Here is a 17,291-nt window from a genome sequence, read left to right as displayed (position 1 = left end):
GACCAGGATGGTGTTTTCTTTTTCTGTCATGTGTCAGTAAAATTGAATGTCAGTGAAGTAAGAAATAAAAGAACTAACTTATTAATTGGTAAATTTACAAAGATTTCCTTATCATCTAGCCCTTCTTTTAAGTTAGGGACCTTGCTAGTGATATTAGTCTTATTAAATTACACAAAAGTTGGCAGTTTTCAGCTTGTGAAATGACTGACTCACAGCTACTGTAAGGCCTGCCTCCCACAAAAGAACCGTTTAGAAGTCAGTGAGTGTAATACTATGTAATATATCAACTATGGTTGATGACTTTTGATATATGGAAGATGATTTTTCAAACAGATTTGAAATTTTTATGATAAATCTGAAAATACAGGTCAGATATGATTACCTTAAGTTACCATTCACACATTAAGCTGTTAACTATTTGTTAAAAGAGTGTTTATAGTAAATGAACTATTATTAACTCTCAGTCATAATGCATGTGAAAATTTTAATTTGGTTTCTCAAAAGGTGTAGATTCCCCTTTATGAAAATGCAATGTTTACCTAAAGGACAAAATAAATGTACTTTTATTCCTCCTAAAAAAATCTTGATTTAGAAAATAAATACCATGTTAGAAACTTACACTATTCTTTGAGTAAATACATTCTTTTCTCCCCTTCTGTAATTTTTCATTGTAGGTACTCGACCACCACTGATCAAAAATTTACCTAAGCCCATTGAGAGCCTGATGACTCGTTGTTGGTCTAAAGATCCTTCTCAGCGCCCTTCAATGGAGGAAATTGTGAAAATAATGAGTCACTTGATGCGGGTATAATCCTTCTTTTGAGGGGCTTTGGGATTAAGGGACTTTTGTATATACTGAGTTTTAATGAGATTTTAAAGTAAAGGGATATCATTATTTTTTTTTTGTCTTATACTTTTTTGTATTTTCCACTTTAGAATGGGTATTCATTACTCACATAATCAGAGGACAAAACACTATTTTGGAAAAAAAAATCTAGTTCTTTATAATGGAAAGATAGCTAGACTAGGTCTCTGAACATGCTTTTTTCCTTCTGCTTAACTTGGTAGATTTATCTTTTCCTGGGCCTGTTGCCTTATCTGTAATGTGACAGAAGTTGAATTAGATGATCTCTAAAGCCTTTACACGACTTAAGTATTTTATGACTCTAATTGTTGCTGAGTTATAAATTTTCTTTAGTACAAATCTTTATCAAGCAGTCATTTATGTAGCACACTAGAGAGGCTACATTCCCAGACACTTTTATTTAAGTGATTTTTACCTTTTGGTTTTTCATTGTATATTTTCAACTTTCCACTTGCCATTAAAAAGTTAAACTTTTTTCTAGGATCTGTAGAATTTTAGAATTTAGAAGAATCATTTTAAATAATTATTAGAATTTCCCAGTCTATAAATCAAACACTTTTGTTAGAATTATTTGAATCAATCTAGGCCTCTGATTTTTTATGCACTAACAAATCTATCAAGTAGTACCTTGACTTGGAAATGTGAAAGTGCCTGAATTTCAGAAAATTTGCTAAGCAGAAGAATCTTTCAATCTCTTTGAATATAGATTAAGTGATTTCCTAAATGGCCACATAATTAATTTGTTCATTCTATTGAAAATAAGTTAGGCACAGCAGCTTAAACTCATCTTATTAAAGCTTAATTTCATATTTGGAGAATAGCTATATGTAGAATCCTGGGACCTAAAGATACACTCATAAGAAAACAACACAGTAAAAATTAAAAAGTAAAGAAAACAGCTTGGTCTCCATAATCAGATACCTTAAAACTTTGGATTATATAAATTATTCAGATTTTGATTGTGCATATCTGTGCTTTGTCTAATTTGAGAAGAAAACATTTCTCTTTTTTCTCCCTAAATTCTAATTTTTATCCAGCACATATATCCAGTATTTTACCTCTGGTTCATAGAGTGACATTCATAATCTATCCTTGATATTTAAAATGTCTAACAAATTATTCTATGGCATACCATCTCTGTTGTCAGACTAGGTCATTTCAGCACTTTAGAGATTTGCATCACTGCTGTGAGAACATGAATAATGTCTCATGTAATTATGAGGAATGATACTACTGTATTTCATATGTTCCTCTAGAGGAATATTGGCTGTTTCCTTCAAGATTATCTAGGCTCTGTGTAGGTAGATATATGGCATTGATAACAGTTGAAATTCAGAAGAGTTAGCACATCTTTGTATCTACAAATTTCCGTATATGCCTTAGTGAAAATAAAGCAGCATTTTTGCTGCATTCAGATCTCAGCAAGGAAGTAATTCAAACATACTTACTCTTTAATTTTCACACGATTTGATTTGTATTAAAGAAATTTTAAATTGTTATTTACTTTTTTATATATAGTACTTTCCAGGAGCAGATGAGCCGTTACAATATCCTTGTCAGTATTCAGATGAAGGACAGAGCAACTCTGCTACCAGTACAGGTAAATGGGTAGATTGGAACGTAATAAGCTAAATTTTTGTGTCTCTGTTCCTGTGAAGTGATAATCAAGAAGCAATGACTGATGTCCCTTTTTGCATTTTAATTTATTCCTTTAATATGATTGCAATTTGAATTTCCAGGTGCATCATTCTTCATGCAGGTACCCAGGGTTAGTTAATTGAAAACCCACTTCCAAGTTTTGAAATTCTTACACAGTTGTGTCTAAAAAGACTGGATATTATATTTTTGTGGATGCCATTCTTTACTTGAAAAATAATTCTTACACAGATACAGCTAGATCAAATAGTATCAAAAATTATTATAAATATATATATAAAACAGTATCTTTCCTGTATCATGAGCACCCTACTTCTTGATCTTTGTAGAAGAATCCATAGAGACATTCATTTAAGAATCTGTGTTTTAGTTCAGAGTTCCTCAGTTCCATAGTTTGTGGTCATCAAAAAAAAACAGTAGAAGTAATACTCAGAAAAATTTTACTTCTCAAAATATATGGTATTATGAACATTTATTAGTTTGATTAAAACTAAAAGGCATAGGTGTGTATGTACACATATACTTAATGCATTCTTAAAATTTTATTTTTACTGGTCTATTTCCCCTACCTCCAAAAAAATTATATTTAAACTGGTTCCAATTTTACTGAAAGTCTTTCTGAGATGCTCTGAATTCTAAAGTGAATTTCTCTAAAAACATTTGCTTGCCACTCCTTACTCTCAGCTGACCTTCTTTACCGTTTCTCTGGAATCAAAAGACAGCTGCCACAAACTCCCCCTCTCCATGCGCCCACCTGCCTGAGTCTGCCCCTCTGCTCTGCACGCTCTTCTGTTCCCATGCTGAACTGTCCATGCTCATAGCCAGAGGCAAGCCTGTCCCCTTGTGCATCAGATCCCATCTGCTCTCCAGCAATTCTTCCTGTCTCTTGCATCATCAGTTTTAGCCTTTGTGCTGGGATCATTCCCTGAGTATATATACAGTAGTCCCCCTTGTCCACAGTTTTACTTTCTGCAGTTTCAGTTACCCGTGGTCAACTGTGATCCAGAAATACTAAATGAAAAATTCCAGAATGAAATAATTCATAAGTTTTAGATTGCAGCCATCTTGAGCAGCACGATGAAATCTCGCTCCTTCCTATGGATCGTCCTTTTATTCAGTGTATCCTATCCATTTGTCACTTAGCAGCCCTGTTGGTTGTCACATCACCTGTCAAGGTATCACAGTGCTTGTGTTCATGGGACCCTAATTTTATTTAGTAATGGCCCCAAAGCACACGAGTAGTGATGCTGGCAATTCTGATATGCCAAAGAGAAGCTGGAAAGTGCTCCCTCTAACTGAAAAGGTGAAAATTCTCAACTTTAATTAGGGAAAAAAAAATCCTATGCTGGATGAGATTGCTAAGATCTGCATTAAGAACTTCTATCCATGAAATCATGAAGGAAAAAGAAATCGGTGCCTGTTTTGCTGTCATGCTTCAAACTGCAGAAGTTAATAGCCATAGTGCAGGATAAGTGCTTAGTTAGAAAAAGGTATTAAATTTGTACAGTAAGATATGTTGAGAGAGAGAGACATCATTCATGTAACTTTTATTACAGTATATTGTTGTTCTGTTTTATTTTTAGTTACTCTTGTTAATCTCTTACTGTGCCTAATTTATAAATTAAAGTTTATCGTAGGAATATATGTATAAGAAGAAACACAGTATGCAAGGGCTGAGTCCTGTCTGAGGTTGCAGGCATCCACTGGAGCTCTTAGAATGTATCCCCTGAGGATAAGGCGGGGACTGTTAAAGTCTGTATTTGCATTTCTCTGGCTTCTCTCTTGCCATTCTCTCTTGTGCTCACTCCGTTCAAGCTTTTATTATACCACTACTCTAGAACTGCTCTTGTCAAGGTCACCAGTTACCTTCACATTACTAAATCTAAAAGAAGGATTTTCAGTTCTCATCTTTTTTGATTCTCAGTAGCCTTTGACACAGTTTGTTACTGTCTACTGTTTTCAGCACTTTGAGTTGGTCTCCAGGATACCATACTAGCCTGGGCTTCATCTTACATCTCTGGTCACTTGTTTTCATGGTTTCCTGTGCTGGTTATTCTTCATCTTCCCAACCTATAAATGTCAGAGTGCCCAGGGCTTAGTCATTTGACCTCTTTGTTGGTCTAAACTCATTTCCTTAGTAATCTCATCCAGTATACATGTATACGCCAATATTTTTGCTCCATCCCAAATTCACACTCCATACTCACATATCCAGCTACTTGATTGACACCTGCTATGAGCTCAAAATTACCATTTTCCTAACTGAGCTCCCTTCCGACTCAGTCCTTCCACAGTCTTTTCCATCTTGATTAATAGCCATTTCTTTCTCTCAAGCTAAGAATCTTAGTCATTCTTGATTCTAAATCAAGTTGATTTATAATATACTTCCTAAGCTTCTAGCAGAAAGCATCTCAAATTCCAGATAAACCAAGCATGATTTGTAAAATTATTAGCATTATAAAGTTTAATTTGACTTTGACTATTAGAAAACTGTTTAGGCACTTTGATTCCCTTTTTGTGCTATCCTGAAATATCATTTAAAATGGGTTTGTTTGGGTATCTTCATTAGCTTGAAAAGTCTTATTTCTATTTTATCTTGCTAGTTTAGAAAAGAATTTAAGTTGCATTTTATTGAATGAAGCATTTGTATTATTCCCAGCCTATTGTCATAAATATTTTTGCTTTCCTAGGCTCCTTCATGGACATCGCTTCTACAAACACCAGTAATAAAAGTGACACGAACATGGAACAAGTTCCTGCCACAAACGATACAATTAAACGCTTAGAATCAAAATTGTTGAAAAACCAGGCAAAACAACAGGTTTGTTTTGTTATTAAAAGTAAAATCTTTTGGTAACCTTACCAGTAGTCATGAAGTCCTGAACATTATACTAACAAGTATTGTTTGCCTTCTTCCACTATACAAGTCCTGAATCTTGTTCCTGAAGCAGACAGATAGGCTTAAGAGTAGAGATGTGTAATGAGATTCTCCTGAAATTCTTTATAATTAATTGTTCTCCCATCTGATGACTGCTGCCTTCGATGTTTGTGCATATCTTCCTTACAATGATCCCTAACTTGAACAGTTGATGGTTACAAGTATAAAATGGAGATTTCTTGGCTGTACTACCTGGTTAAAGGAGTTCTTCTAGATCCATCATTTCATGTTTCCAGATTTATTATATTTTTGCTGTTACTGGTTTTTCAATATTTTAAGGAGTGATTTTATTCGTCTTCCTTGAGGCATTTAGGATAACTAATAATTGGGACATTGAACTCCCAGCTCTAATGATCACCTTTTCCTAAAGGCCAGTGTCTGCAGCTTGTTCTTCCTCACTCCTACAGCTCCCTTTCCCTGAAGATTTTCCATTTCTTTCAGAACAGAACCCATAAAAATCCCAGTTGGTATCTCCCTTCTTCTAGCTGCCCAGGATTTTTAAATATAAAGAGCTTCAGTAATTCAAATTGACCTATGTTTTTAACAGGGTGAATCTGGGCGTTTGAGTTTGGGAGCTTCTCGTGGGAGCAGCGTGGAGAGCTTGCCCCCAACCTCTGAAGGCAAGAGGATGAGTGCCGATATGTCTGAAATAGAAGCCAGGATTGCTGCAACCACAGGTAAAAAGGAAGTAAAAGTCTGAAGAGGAACGAAGATGGTAGTTTCTGTTTTTTCAGTCATGGGAATGTCGGGGGCTTTTTTGTGTGTGTCCTAAATTTTTTTAAAGCAGCAAGTTGATTTATAATATACTTTCTATGCTTCTAGCAGAAAGCATCTCAAATTCCAGATAAACCAAGCATGATTTGTAAAATTATTAGCATTATAAAGTTTAATTTCTTATTACAGATTTTTATCAAATATAATTCAGCTCAATATGAGCTGAAAATCTAAATGAGAAATTGAAATTTAGCCAATACTAGGATGTTTTAGGAGGATTTTGAATGATTCTACTAGAGTTTTGTGCTGAATTCAAGTAATAGCAAACGTTTTGTTTTGAATTTAGCAGAAAAATGTGCTCCAGATCAGAATGTGATGTGGCCTTACTGTCTGCTGCTGCTCCTTTCAGTGGCAAAATTAGCGAAGTTTGTGATTAGTTCTTTTAATTGTAAAATAAAAGATCATAGTAATTTGATCTAGAAAAAGCTAGCATTTCTCTTCCATTTTGTCAGTACTTAAAATGAGTAATTGTGGAAAGACTGGTCAGCACAAAAATAATTACATGTTTTGTTACCTTAGTGGACCTCTAACCTTTTCTAACCAGGTTCATTTAGTAATGGTGGGTTAAATTGTTTTCTTTCTGATTTCCCTAGAGGTGGAGAGGAACTGATTATAAATACATTTCTATTGTGGAAAATGTAGAAATATAAATTTAAAAAACCCAGTCTTCCATAATTGTCCCACTAAAAAAATAAACACAGCATTTTTGTGTATTTACCTCTAAACTTTTAAACTACATATGTATATACAAGTATATTCCCTAATGTATTAGTGTATTTTTTTTACCTTAGCTAACCAGGTTTTGTGGGATTTTGTTTTGTTTTAAGATTGTTTTGGTTTCTTTCTAAAAAGAATATTTTCATTTTGTGTAAAGTTCTTTTAAGAAAGAAGTTGTCCAGAGGACCATCCTAACTCTTCTTGTCTTCAACTAATCTTGGTCACTTATTTATCAGTTAGCATTAGAGTCAGTTAGATATTATAGAATATCTAAAATAACAGTGTCTTTAACACAAAACTTTTTTTCACACACAAATCTGGAGGTAGGCGCCTCGATCTTTGGTGACTGGGTTTCTTCTGTCTCTCTATGTTACAATCCCTATTGTGTGGCTTTCATCCTGAAGGTGACTTTGTGCCCCGTAATGGCTGTTCCAGTCATCACATCCACAGTCCCAGCATCAGGAAGCAGGAGTTAGGGCAAGGGCTACTTTTTCAAAAAGCTTTCACAGAAGTCCCTCCTAACAACTTCCATGTTTATGTCATTGGCCGTAGCAGTAGGGTCATATGGCTCCCTTTGGACCCAAGGAAGAGGGCATCTGCAGTCTTTTATCTGGGAACATTGCTGTCCTGAGTACAGTTGAGGTTCTGTTGCTAAGAAAAAAGGAAAAAAAAGAGATTGGCTGGTCTCTGCCACATAAATGGAATCTTCAGAAACAGTCAAGTTGAGTGGAGGGAGGTCACTTGAGTCACAAGTGTTTCTGTGTGCAGTGGGGGTGTCACAGTACAGTGTCTGGTGAACAGTGTATACAGAAATGCAGCCTAACACTTTGGGAGTCCTTTTCATTTCAGGAATATCATTCAAGTTAGAGCTGCCAAATAGTGATTGCTACCTTAAAACAGGAAGTGTTCTGTAATGTAATAGTAATAATTTTATATCTGCTAGTGTCAATTTTTTAGTCAGGTACTGGTTTATAATTAATCTTCACAGAAGTGATATTTCACCAGTTTAAAGGTAACCACATATATTTAAATAACCCTATCCTTTCTCTGCCTAAATGTGAATAAAACAGATGGGCTGAACATTTGTTGGTGAATTGTCTTACTTTGACAGGTTCATATTTTCCAGCCTTTCAGAACTATTCTGGTTTAGCAGGAATAGACCCTAAACTTTGGAAACTACGATAAATACTCAGTTTATCAGAAGTATGTTTAAATATTTATAATTATAAAAGCATATACATTTCATACTTTGATTCAATACTTATCATATAATCACTGAATTGTACTTTGTAGCACACTTCAAGAAACACCTCATTGAACACATATTCCTGTGTTTAATTAAAACAAATATGGCAGCATATTTCTTTTTAACTCCTCTTTTCTTCCCACTTTCATCGTAGACCCTCACTGCACATCAGTGGTTGCATTTAGATTATTTCTATGAACGTGTTGGAAATCTAGCTTTCTCATTACCCTGCAGCTTTGTTTGTCTCTGTCCTTTTTTTTTTCCTGCTAATTAAAGCCAGTATGTGAAACATCTTGTATTGATAGTTGTTTGCTCCTTAATCACGCCTTGTGTAAGCATGGACAAAGGGTTTGATAGTTCTGCATGCCATCCTGCATGAAGTGTTATTAACATAACTATATGAAAAGTATTCTGTTTTTGTTCACCGTTTTCTGTGTTTCTATTTGTGGTTGTTTGCATGTATACTGTATGTGTGTATTTTTGCAGCCTTTTCCAAGCCTAAACGGGGCCACCGTAAAACCGCTTCATTTGGCAACATTCTGGATGTCCCTGAGACCGTCACAGCAGGTATCATGGACCACCTGGGTTGGTCTAATAGCTGTAAAACCGGAATAATGATCCCTAGTACTTATAAAATGCTTCTTGCTCCAATTTGATAGAAGGTGAAAATAGATACCTTGCATGCAGTCCTTAGGGAGACAGATTAAAAACTGTACACATTTATCTGCACTGAAGCCAGCTTGGCCAGAAACCTCACATCTCCAAAATTGAGGATGAACTAGAAGGTAAAGTAATAAGCCTTTTCATGGAAGGAGGCATACCAGCCCAGAATTCTGCCAACTTCCTCTCATCTTTTAAATGAGCGGAATAGCTGAACCCAGACCTTTTTTGCCCCTAGCAGAAAGAGGAAACAATCCTTTAAAAATACTTGTTGTCCTTGGCTCCTTTTCTTCCTTCATTGCAACTTGGCGGCTCCCTCTTGGCATTCTGTCCCAGCCTCTTTCTGTTGGTAACAAGTAAAATACAAAGTTGAGAAAAGAGTAGCTGAATACTATTTTGCCTTAACCTAGAAAACAGAAACAAAATAAAAGCTAAATGAGATTTGCTGTTTTACATGGTATCTTGCCAAATAATTATGGTCACTTCAGATTCCTATGTATTATTAGGAGGATCTTCTTGCAAATTATGTTCTTATACCTAACTCCCACAAGTCTCATATGGTTAAATTGCTTTCATTTCTTACGGTGATTATCTCATAGATGAATCTAAATCACCATGCCTAGTAGTACTTGTCTCCTCCAGTAAACTGAAACTTGAGGATAGAGACTATGTCTTTGTTATTTATTATTGATGGCATCATCCGCCATGTCTGGCTCAAGACCTCACACATAGTGTTTAATAAATATGTGCCGATTATGGAAATGACCCATTATTGAGCTCCCAGTGGGTCAGAACTAGTATACATGTAAAATCTGTAAATTACAGATGTGTATAAAATATTTTAAACAGTTCTTAGGGCCCATTCCATCTATACAAAACCACTGTATTTCTAGAGTAGTTCTTTGTTATTCTGGTTGTTCAAGTGGTTTATTTTACATTTTAATTGTTGCCCTTCAGAGAATACAGTTAATTTATTCCTCTCATACTTCTATTGAGTCATGGGCTGCTTTCAAAATTAGTAAAGTACTTAGGATCATTTTACTTCTGCCCTGAAAGATTCCAAGTTTAAGGGAATAATACACTAACTGAAGAAGCAGCAACGTTTAAATATTCATACTGTTGAGCTCTGATTATCTTAAATGTTTGAGAGTATCAGAAAAATTTAGCCAAATGGCACACTAATCTTAATCTGGGTCTTATGGGTAAACATTAAGAACAGATACACCCACACATAGCGAAGTAGCCCATGATGTATGTGATAATGAGTAGGGGAAAAGAGGAGAAAAACGTTCTCAAGAGGTTCTGAGCCAGGGTGAATGTGTGCACCACACCACACCCCGCCAGGGGACATTTGGCACTGTCTGGAAACGTTTATGATTGTCAAAACTAATAGGTGCTACTGACATGGTAGACAGAAGCTGCGTTGCTGCTAAACAGTCTGGAGTGTCTCAGGCAGCCTCCCGCAGCCCAGGATTACCCATCCTGAAGTGTCAGCAGTGCCAGGGCTGAAAAACCCTAGTTAGATGTGCTGTGTGGCCTGTAGGGTAGTTTAAAGCACATCAGCTTAACAGCCATTTTACAGATGAAAAAGATCCAATGATGTTGAATGGTTTTCCCAGAGTTACACAGCCAGGATCCCATCGTAGATCTTCTGACACCAGATTACACCCATTTTTTTGTTTTGTTTGAGTCACAGAAGTTAGAGTAATTCTGTGCTGCTCCTACTTAGGGTTGTGTTAAATTTAACTGAGCTCTTCATCCAGGAGATACTTTTTAATGACATTGGATCCTTATGGGGTCAGGAAAGCTTAATTCTGCTGCTAATTGGCAGAGTACCAATGCTTGTTAAGTGGAAATAGTATTCAGTAATACATTTTATGAAATATTCTTTTTGGGTTTTTTCCCCCAGATATTTAAACATTAACCTAGTAGTTTTGCTTTTTTTAATAAAGGCTGCAACCACTGGAAATGAAATAATTGGACATAAAAGTCAAACATTAATTTATTCTTAGGTTATATTTTTAAATTAAACATAAAAGATATAACCTGTGCTTTGGGAATATCTCAACTATCTTACATGGCCATTTTAATTGTAAAGAAGGATGAAATTTAATTCCCTAAATTTCTTAATACCTTTTAGAACTTTTTTACTTGAGGTTGATTCCCTACAAATTCTGTGGTTATATGATCAGATACTTCTTGATATATCCAAACTGGCATTAATTAGCACTGGATCCCAGTTGTAAGCATTTTTAAAATATAAGCTATATTTTTCGTCTGTTATGGATAAGTATTTTCAATAATACTTTCCTTTGGCCAAGTGCAATGTACTGAGTTTAATGTACCTCTTGGAATAAACTGCCTCTTTTTATTAGGAGTGCTCCTTTAAGCATCAAGTAAGTTTTTAATGTGTATTTATTAGCAGTGTACAAATGTATCATTTTTGAAGTGTTGCCTCTTGCATTTTTAAAATTTTTTACCAAGTTTTAAAAGTTTTTAAATAGGCACTGTTACTCTAAAAAAAATTTTTTTAATACAATCTTTATAATGACTAAAATGCCTAACCTGGTCATGGGTCAACAAATTTAAATCTTGTTTTTTGCTTGCTCTTCAACACTTAACTGTTAAATACCCTGCCATCAACAAATGAGGAAGAACAAGCAGTCTGTGGCTAACACCAGCGTTCATCAGTTTAACAGTCTCTCAGGTCATGCAAAAGTGGACCTTTAATACCTTAGGACTTGTGTGGATCAAACTACACAATTTTTTGTACCCTTGCTACCTTGGGCCTGGCTCTGAAAGAGGTATTGGCAACTTTGTTCTGGTTAAGTCTTCCTTCTACTTTGCCCTGCCCACAGAGTGGCTGTAAATCTATCTGGCTTCTTCTTAGCAAGCAAGACACATAATAAGAGCAATTGCCAGTACAGTATGACATTTTGCTAACTCTTCATTTGTAGAGAATGTTCTGCCAAATAACTGTACAACCTAAGCAAAGTTAATGTAAATGCAGACATCTCTTGCCTATAATTGAAACTATCTGATCTGTAGTTTTCTAATCCATTTTATGTTACTTTTATTTGAAGAAAAAAGAGTGGGTGGCAGATTATTGGATTGCTTTAAATTTTTCTAAAGTTTTTTCCTTTAAGATTTTGATAAAAACATGGATTTTTGTTTATTTGGTTCTTTTACTTGGATTTTCTTGACTTTCCCACATTTTGCTTTGTTATTATCCAAGCTTCCAGGGGTCTGTTTTCCCTCCATCTTCATCTCAAATACTGAAATGAGCTAGGAATTATGAATTGGGAAACTATAATACATTTGATAGTAACACTTGATCTGGTGTTAGAAGAATACCTAAATTTTACATTTCTTTTAAAATTTCACATGTCAATAAGTTAAACAGGTAAAATGTCAAAAAGTTACACAACAAGAACAACAACCTTTTCCAGTTTCATAGAGTAAGAGACTGAGTTGGCTTCCCTGGTAGCTTAGTGGTAAAGAATCCACCTGCCAAAGTAGAAGATGTGGATTCAATTCCTGGATTGGGAAGATCCCCTGGAGAAGGAAATGGTAACTCACTCCAGTATTCTTGCCTGGGAAATCCATGGACAGAGGGGCCTGGCGGGCTACAGTCCATGGAGCTGCAGAAGAGTCCAACTTAATTTAGCAACTAAACAACAAGAGACTGAATAGTTAAAAAATATTTTGTTCATGGCTCTGGTGTCTGTTATCAAGGGAGATCAGCAGTCCTGCTCTGGAGTCCTTGTGTGAAGAGTTATAGTACTTAAAAAAGTCAACTGTGATTATAATATATTTTGAAATCCATTGGATGAAAGTACTGTCAGATACATATATACATACCACCTGCAAAAGATTTAATTGAAACATAAGTCTTCTGTACTTTCTCCCTTTCTGTTGTTAAAAAATCCTCATGCATAGTTTATACCAGATCGATTGCTATTATGAAATGAAATAAATTTCCAACATATGATTTGCAAAAGTAAATTTTTCCAAATACTGATATTGAATAACTGTTGTAATTATATTATAAAAGACAACTTTTTAAAATGAGCTAAACTGTAAGGTTTTCTAGAATATATTTAAACAGTTTTTAATACTACTACTATAATATCATACTCAGTGGTTCTGAATTTCTTTTTTAAGTTCAGACTAAATTACAATACTTGGCTTCATTTTAAACACTTGAAATTTTTCTCCTCTATTCTACAGATAAGCATTGCCCTCATGTACTTCTGTTTGAGAAACTTCAACAGTGAGACTCTAGTGTACCTTTTGTTATTTCTAAGCCTGGAATAAGATGGCATAACATTTTAAACTGATAGAACGCTTTGACCAAAAAGCATTATGTACTGTCTTAAGGATTTGCTAGAGAAGGCTGAATATGCAAGTGTTTTGTTGAATCAGTCTTAATACACATAAAATATTTTTGTCCGGGTCTGTGAATTTAATTGACATTTGTTGTTAATAATATTCTTGAAACTGAAAAGAAACTTTAGGCGTCCTTAATATTTTCAGCTGCATTTAGATCTCTTAACTGAGAAAAATTTAATGACTATTCATTCACTTTAAATTTCAGGCAGGTACACTGAGCTCCATTGTATATTGGTTATTTACCAAAAGTGTGATAAGTAGTTAAGTAAAATATGAAAAGTGCCAAGCGATAAACAGTGCAGCACCATTATGAGGAGACCATGAGGTAAAAGAATTGAGCTTTCCTAGATCTCAAGTTCTTACCTTGCACAGATAGTGTCATTAACACCTGCATTTGTTTAGGGACACAGAGGCCCGAGGAGAGCTCTTCTGAGATATACTACATCTGCTTCTGCCAAGTGCAGACACTACTCCTTCAATAAAATTCTGCATTTGTGACTAATTAAATAGGAAAGTGCATATAACTTTACAGGAAATATTTTGGTGGTCTCTTTCCACCTTATTGTAGTCTACCAAGATCACTTTTTAAAATATAACAAGGATAAGTGTCCCATAATTTTTAATATTCAAAACTTAACAAATATCAAAATTTCCAACATTTTGATTAAGAGATGTCTCCAGGAAAATGTGTTGATTTTTACATGAATAGTGTCTTTAGAAAATTGGAACCTAGAAAAATGTAAGTAGTTTAGGTAAGGAAACTGATAAGAAAAACCACAGGAATGACTCTCTGGGACCTAAGCCAGCAGTCTCTGGAAGGACTCTGATGATTTTCAAATACCAGCTCAAGAAATCAGTTGTACATAAAAAGAACAGCTTTTTGGAGAGATGGATTTTGTTTGTGTTGTAAAAGCAATGGCCCTATAAGCTGCTGTTCCAACCACCCCTGTTAGGGGTGGGGAAGAAGGCAGGCTTAGGGATATCGTATATTCCTTTTGTTGCTCTTAGAAAAGTTATTTTTTTAAATATCCTTTGTTCCCTGTCAGAAGTCCTGAACATTCCAAAATTCATTACAGATTAAAAAACTCAAGACATCATTTATAAATTCCATATTTTTTGATTAAGCATTGACAATATGATATCATATTGTCCCTTATTTCTACTTTTTTCCTTTATACTGCTGTGTTTAATACAGGTATGCACATATTAAAGAATCATGAAAAAATGTAAAGTAAATGAGTTTCTAAATTAGTGTTTAGTTACCAAAAAATTCAGAGTCAGTCTAAATTTACTGAGCACACACTCAGTAATTTTCATTTGTGATAATAGGAGCTTGATGTTTTTTATATTCATATTTCTAAATTATGGCTTGAAACTTAATATTGGAGCAACAAGTATTTGTTGATTGCAATCCTTTTTTGCTTCGTCTGAACTGTATGCCAGATGGTTTCTGCCATGGTTATGCTAATGAAAATGCATTGCCTAGTAGTGCTTGCTTTTGACTCATGCTGTAGCTTATAGATTTCTCATTTTATGGCATCTGTTAACTGTCAGTTCTCCTTCCCCCTACTTAAAACTTTTCATTCCCCTTTCCTCCCCTTCTCCCCGCCCCCTGTCCCTTAGAGCTTGTCTTTGTTGTTATTGCAATGGTGATGTAATGATTTTCAGACACATGTGCTGGGTGGTTCCCCAGATTCACAAATGTTGCTAATCTGAAAAGAGAATTCCAGACACTTTTACAAGCCTGTCTCATCTCAGCTAATTTTAGAATGATTGTGTTGAATGAAATGTGCCTGAAATTGCTCATTAGTCATGGTAGTGGGGATCCTTTTTGTCCTCAGGAAAATGGGGATAATTAAAAGTTTTCAGAGAAATATCTTAGTGTGCCTGATTCCATAAATGTGCAGTTTGTTGTTATGTCAATTTGTAATTGAAAGTTGGAGCTTGGAATAAAATGAAATGTGAAGTAACTTTAAGATTATGCAAAGAATGCTAAAACATAACTTTAAATACAAAAGAGTTATACTTTCGAGGATAGCTATAAATTTGAGTTTTTATATTCACTGCACGTACTATTGCATTAAACATTATTCTTCTGTTGAAAGGTCCTTTTAGTGTATGTACAAAATAGTAGGGTCACCTTGATTAAGATGCTAGGATATATTGCTGGTTGGTTTAAAATAAGATAATGAAGGTTATGGAGATATAAAATTTTAAGAATGAATTCTGTCGGCTGATCAGGCCACAACTATTAGAGTATGTGGTCTGAGCGCTGCCCACTATTACATAATACGGTCTTCAGAGTCAAAAGAATTTTGACTATTGTGTCAGCTGTTACTCATAGTATTTTGGTGTTTCCTTTTAGACAGCTGATCTCTCATCTTAGAAAATAACTGTGTAAACAGCCCTATTCCCAAATAGAAGTGCTGAGTGAAGCTATTGTTCAGTTCACCCCATGTTGCTGAAGACTTGGATTTGTCTAGTTCTTTCATAAACTGATTTTTAAGTCAGTTATGTTCAGCGTGGAAGTTCCTGAAGCAGGGTTAACACTCTATCCCATTTCAACAACCTGTATATTTGAGAACGGAATGAGAATCATTCATCTCCACTAGGAATTAAGAGTTGTTGTTCACAAATAATAAATTACTAGATTCTGACAAAGACTAATGGGATTAGGTAAGTGTGACTCAGTGCAATAAATTCAAGCCTAAGTATCTTTTAAGCTCTGAAACGAACAAGGTACTGCTGTTGGTTAAAGCCAGTCATGGCTCACAACTTGCTAGCTGTCTTGCTGTAGAAACTGTAACGTAAGGCCCTTGAAATAGATGCCGTCATCAGCCCCAGCCCCCAAGCAGTCATCTATTTAAGCACATGACAGAAGATGGTGGAAGAGAATTCAGCAGCTCTTCATGTGGTAGGGGTGGTTATTGTGTTAGGACACACTTTATTGTAAGCCAGCAACTTTTGAGTTAAAATACTATAGCAGTTTCTCTTTCTTTCCTTACATCTTTCTTTCTCTTTTAACAATGAACACACTTGTTTTTCTCACATTCTGTGTAGATCCAAGGAGCAACAAATTCCAACTTCCTACTGTAGCAGTTAAACCCTTCTTGTCTCTGAATAGATTTCAGTATTTTAATTTTTTATTATTTTTTTAAAAGGCAACGGGCAGCCAAGACGTAGATCCATCCAAGACTTGACTGTTACTGGAACAGATCCTGGTCAGGTAAGACTTAATATTCGAATTCTCTGTCTTTGAAGATGAGTCATGGGCACAAATCAAAAATTAACTGGAATATGTATCCTCTGCAAAATAAGTTTTGTAAGTTGACCTAAAATAATAATGGAGAAATTCATTATCATCAACTTAAATATGTAAGGGGAAAAAAGTATAGATGCCATTATTAACTTGAATCTAAGAAGAGACTGGTTAATTCAATAGTGCTAAGTGTGTATTATGTGGTTTTCATATATGCTTTAATAAGGAAGTATTCAGTTTTGTACTTGGGACAATTTGTCATTAACACTGTCCTCCAAAATATATCATTAGTGTTAACCTTCTTTTTACTAAAGAGATTAAGTATTCCCCCAATAAAGATGTCACTTCTCTGGGGTCACAGGCACTGATATACCTGGTGGACTCTAACTAATCTTTTACTTTGTCATATCCGCTAGATTTACATTTTTAAACATCCTTAAGACAGTATTTACTAAGCAGATGGATGAACTCTAGCAGGGCTTCTATCCCAGTTGTTGAGGGTTTTATTCCTCATCTTTATATTTCTGGATGTTCTTCTAAACTCCCTTTACCTCTTTGAAGATGTCCCAGACAGTGCTGCAGATTAAGCCATTATTGAACAGGTGCAGAGTTTTAACCAACCAAGTATATAAAAGTAGCAATCATTGCCTTTTTTATTATTTACATCAATACCTAACATATAATTTATATCATATTCTTAAAATGAAGTGAGAACTAATTATGAGGTTTTGTTGTTGATTTGCTTTCCATTGTGCCGAAATAAATTTTAATACTGTAGCATGCA

At 35.0% G+C, this 17,291-nt stretch overlaps 1 protein-coding gene across 7 annotated transcripts in view; it reads left to right on the top strand.

Moving 5' to 3' along the window:
* The window catches only part of MAP3K7 (mitogen-activated protein kinase kinase kinase 7), a 64,847-nt gene that overhangs the window by 29,085 nt on the left and 18,471 nt on the right, over window positions 1-17,291 (top strand). For 5 of the 7 annotated variants that reach the window (XM_044924302.2, XM_006055354.4, XR_006542367.2 and 2 more), the window contains 6 exons: window positions 675-805; window positions 2,384-2,465; window positions 5,212-5,342; window positions 6,007-6,136; window positions 8,683-8,763; window positions 16,410-16,474. In XM_044924302.2, coding sequence (XP_044780237.2) covers window positions 675-805; window positions 2,384-2,465; window positions 5,212-5,342; window positions 6,007-6,136; window positions 8,683-8,763; window positions 16,410-16,474 — 620 coding nt within the window. The remainder of the gene's footprint in view (window positions 1-674; window positions 806-2,383; window positions 2,466-5,211; window positions 5,343-6,006; window positions 6,137-8,682; window positions 8,764-16,409; window positions 16,475-17,291) is intronic. The other 2 variants (XM_044924303.2, XM_025294610.3) reach the window with 1 other exon arrangement.

This window comes from Bubalus bubalis, chromosome 10, assembly GCF_019923935.1.
Source record: "Bubalus bubalis isolate 160015118507 breed Murrah chromosome 10, NDDB_SH_1, whole genome shotgun sequence".
In the NCBI taxonomy this organism is placed as follows: domain Eukaryota; kingdom Metazoa; phylum Chordata; class Mammalia; order Artiodactyla; family Bovidae; genus Bubalus; species Bubalus bubalis.
The sequence above is the reverse complement of the archived record's forward strand: the minus strand, read 5'-3'. Positions and strand labels throughout refer to the sequence as shown.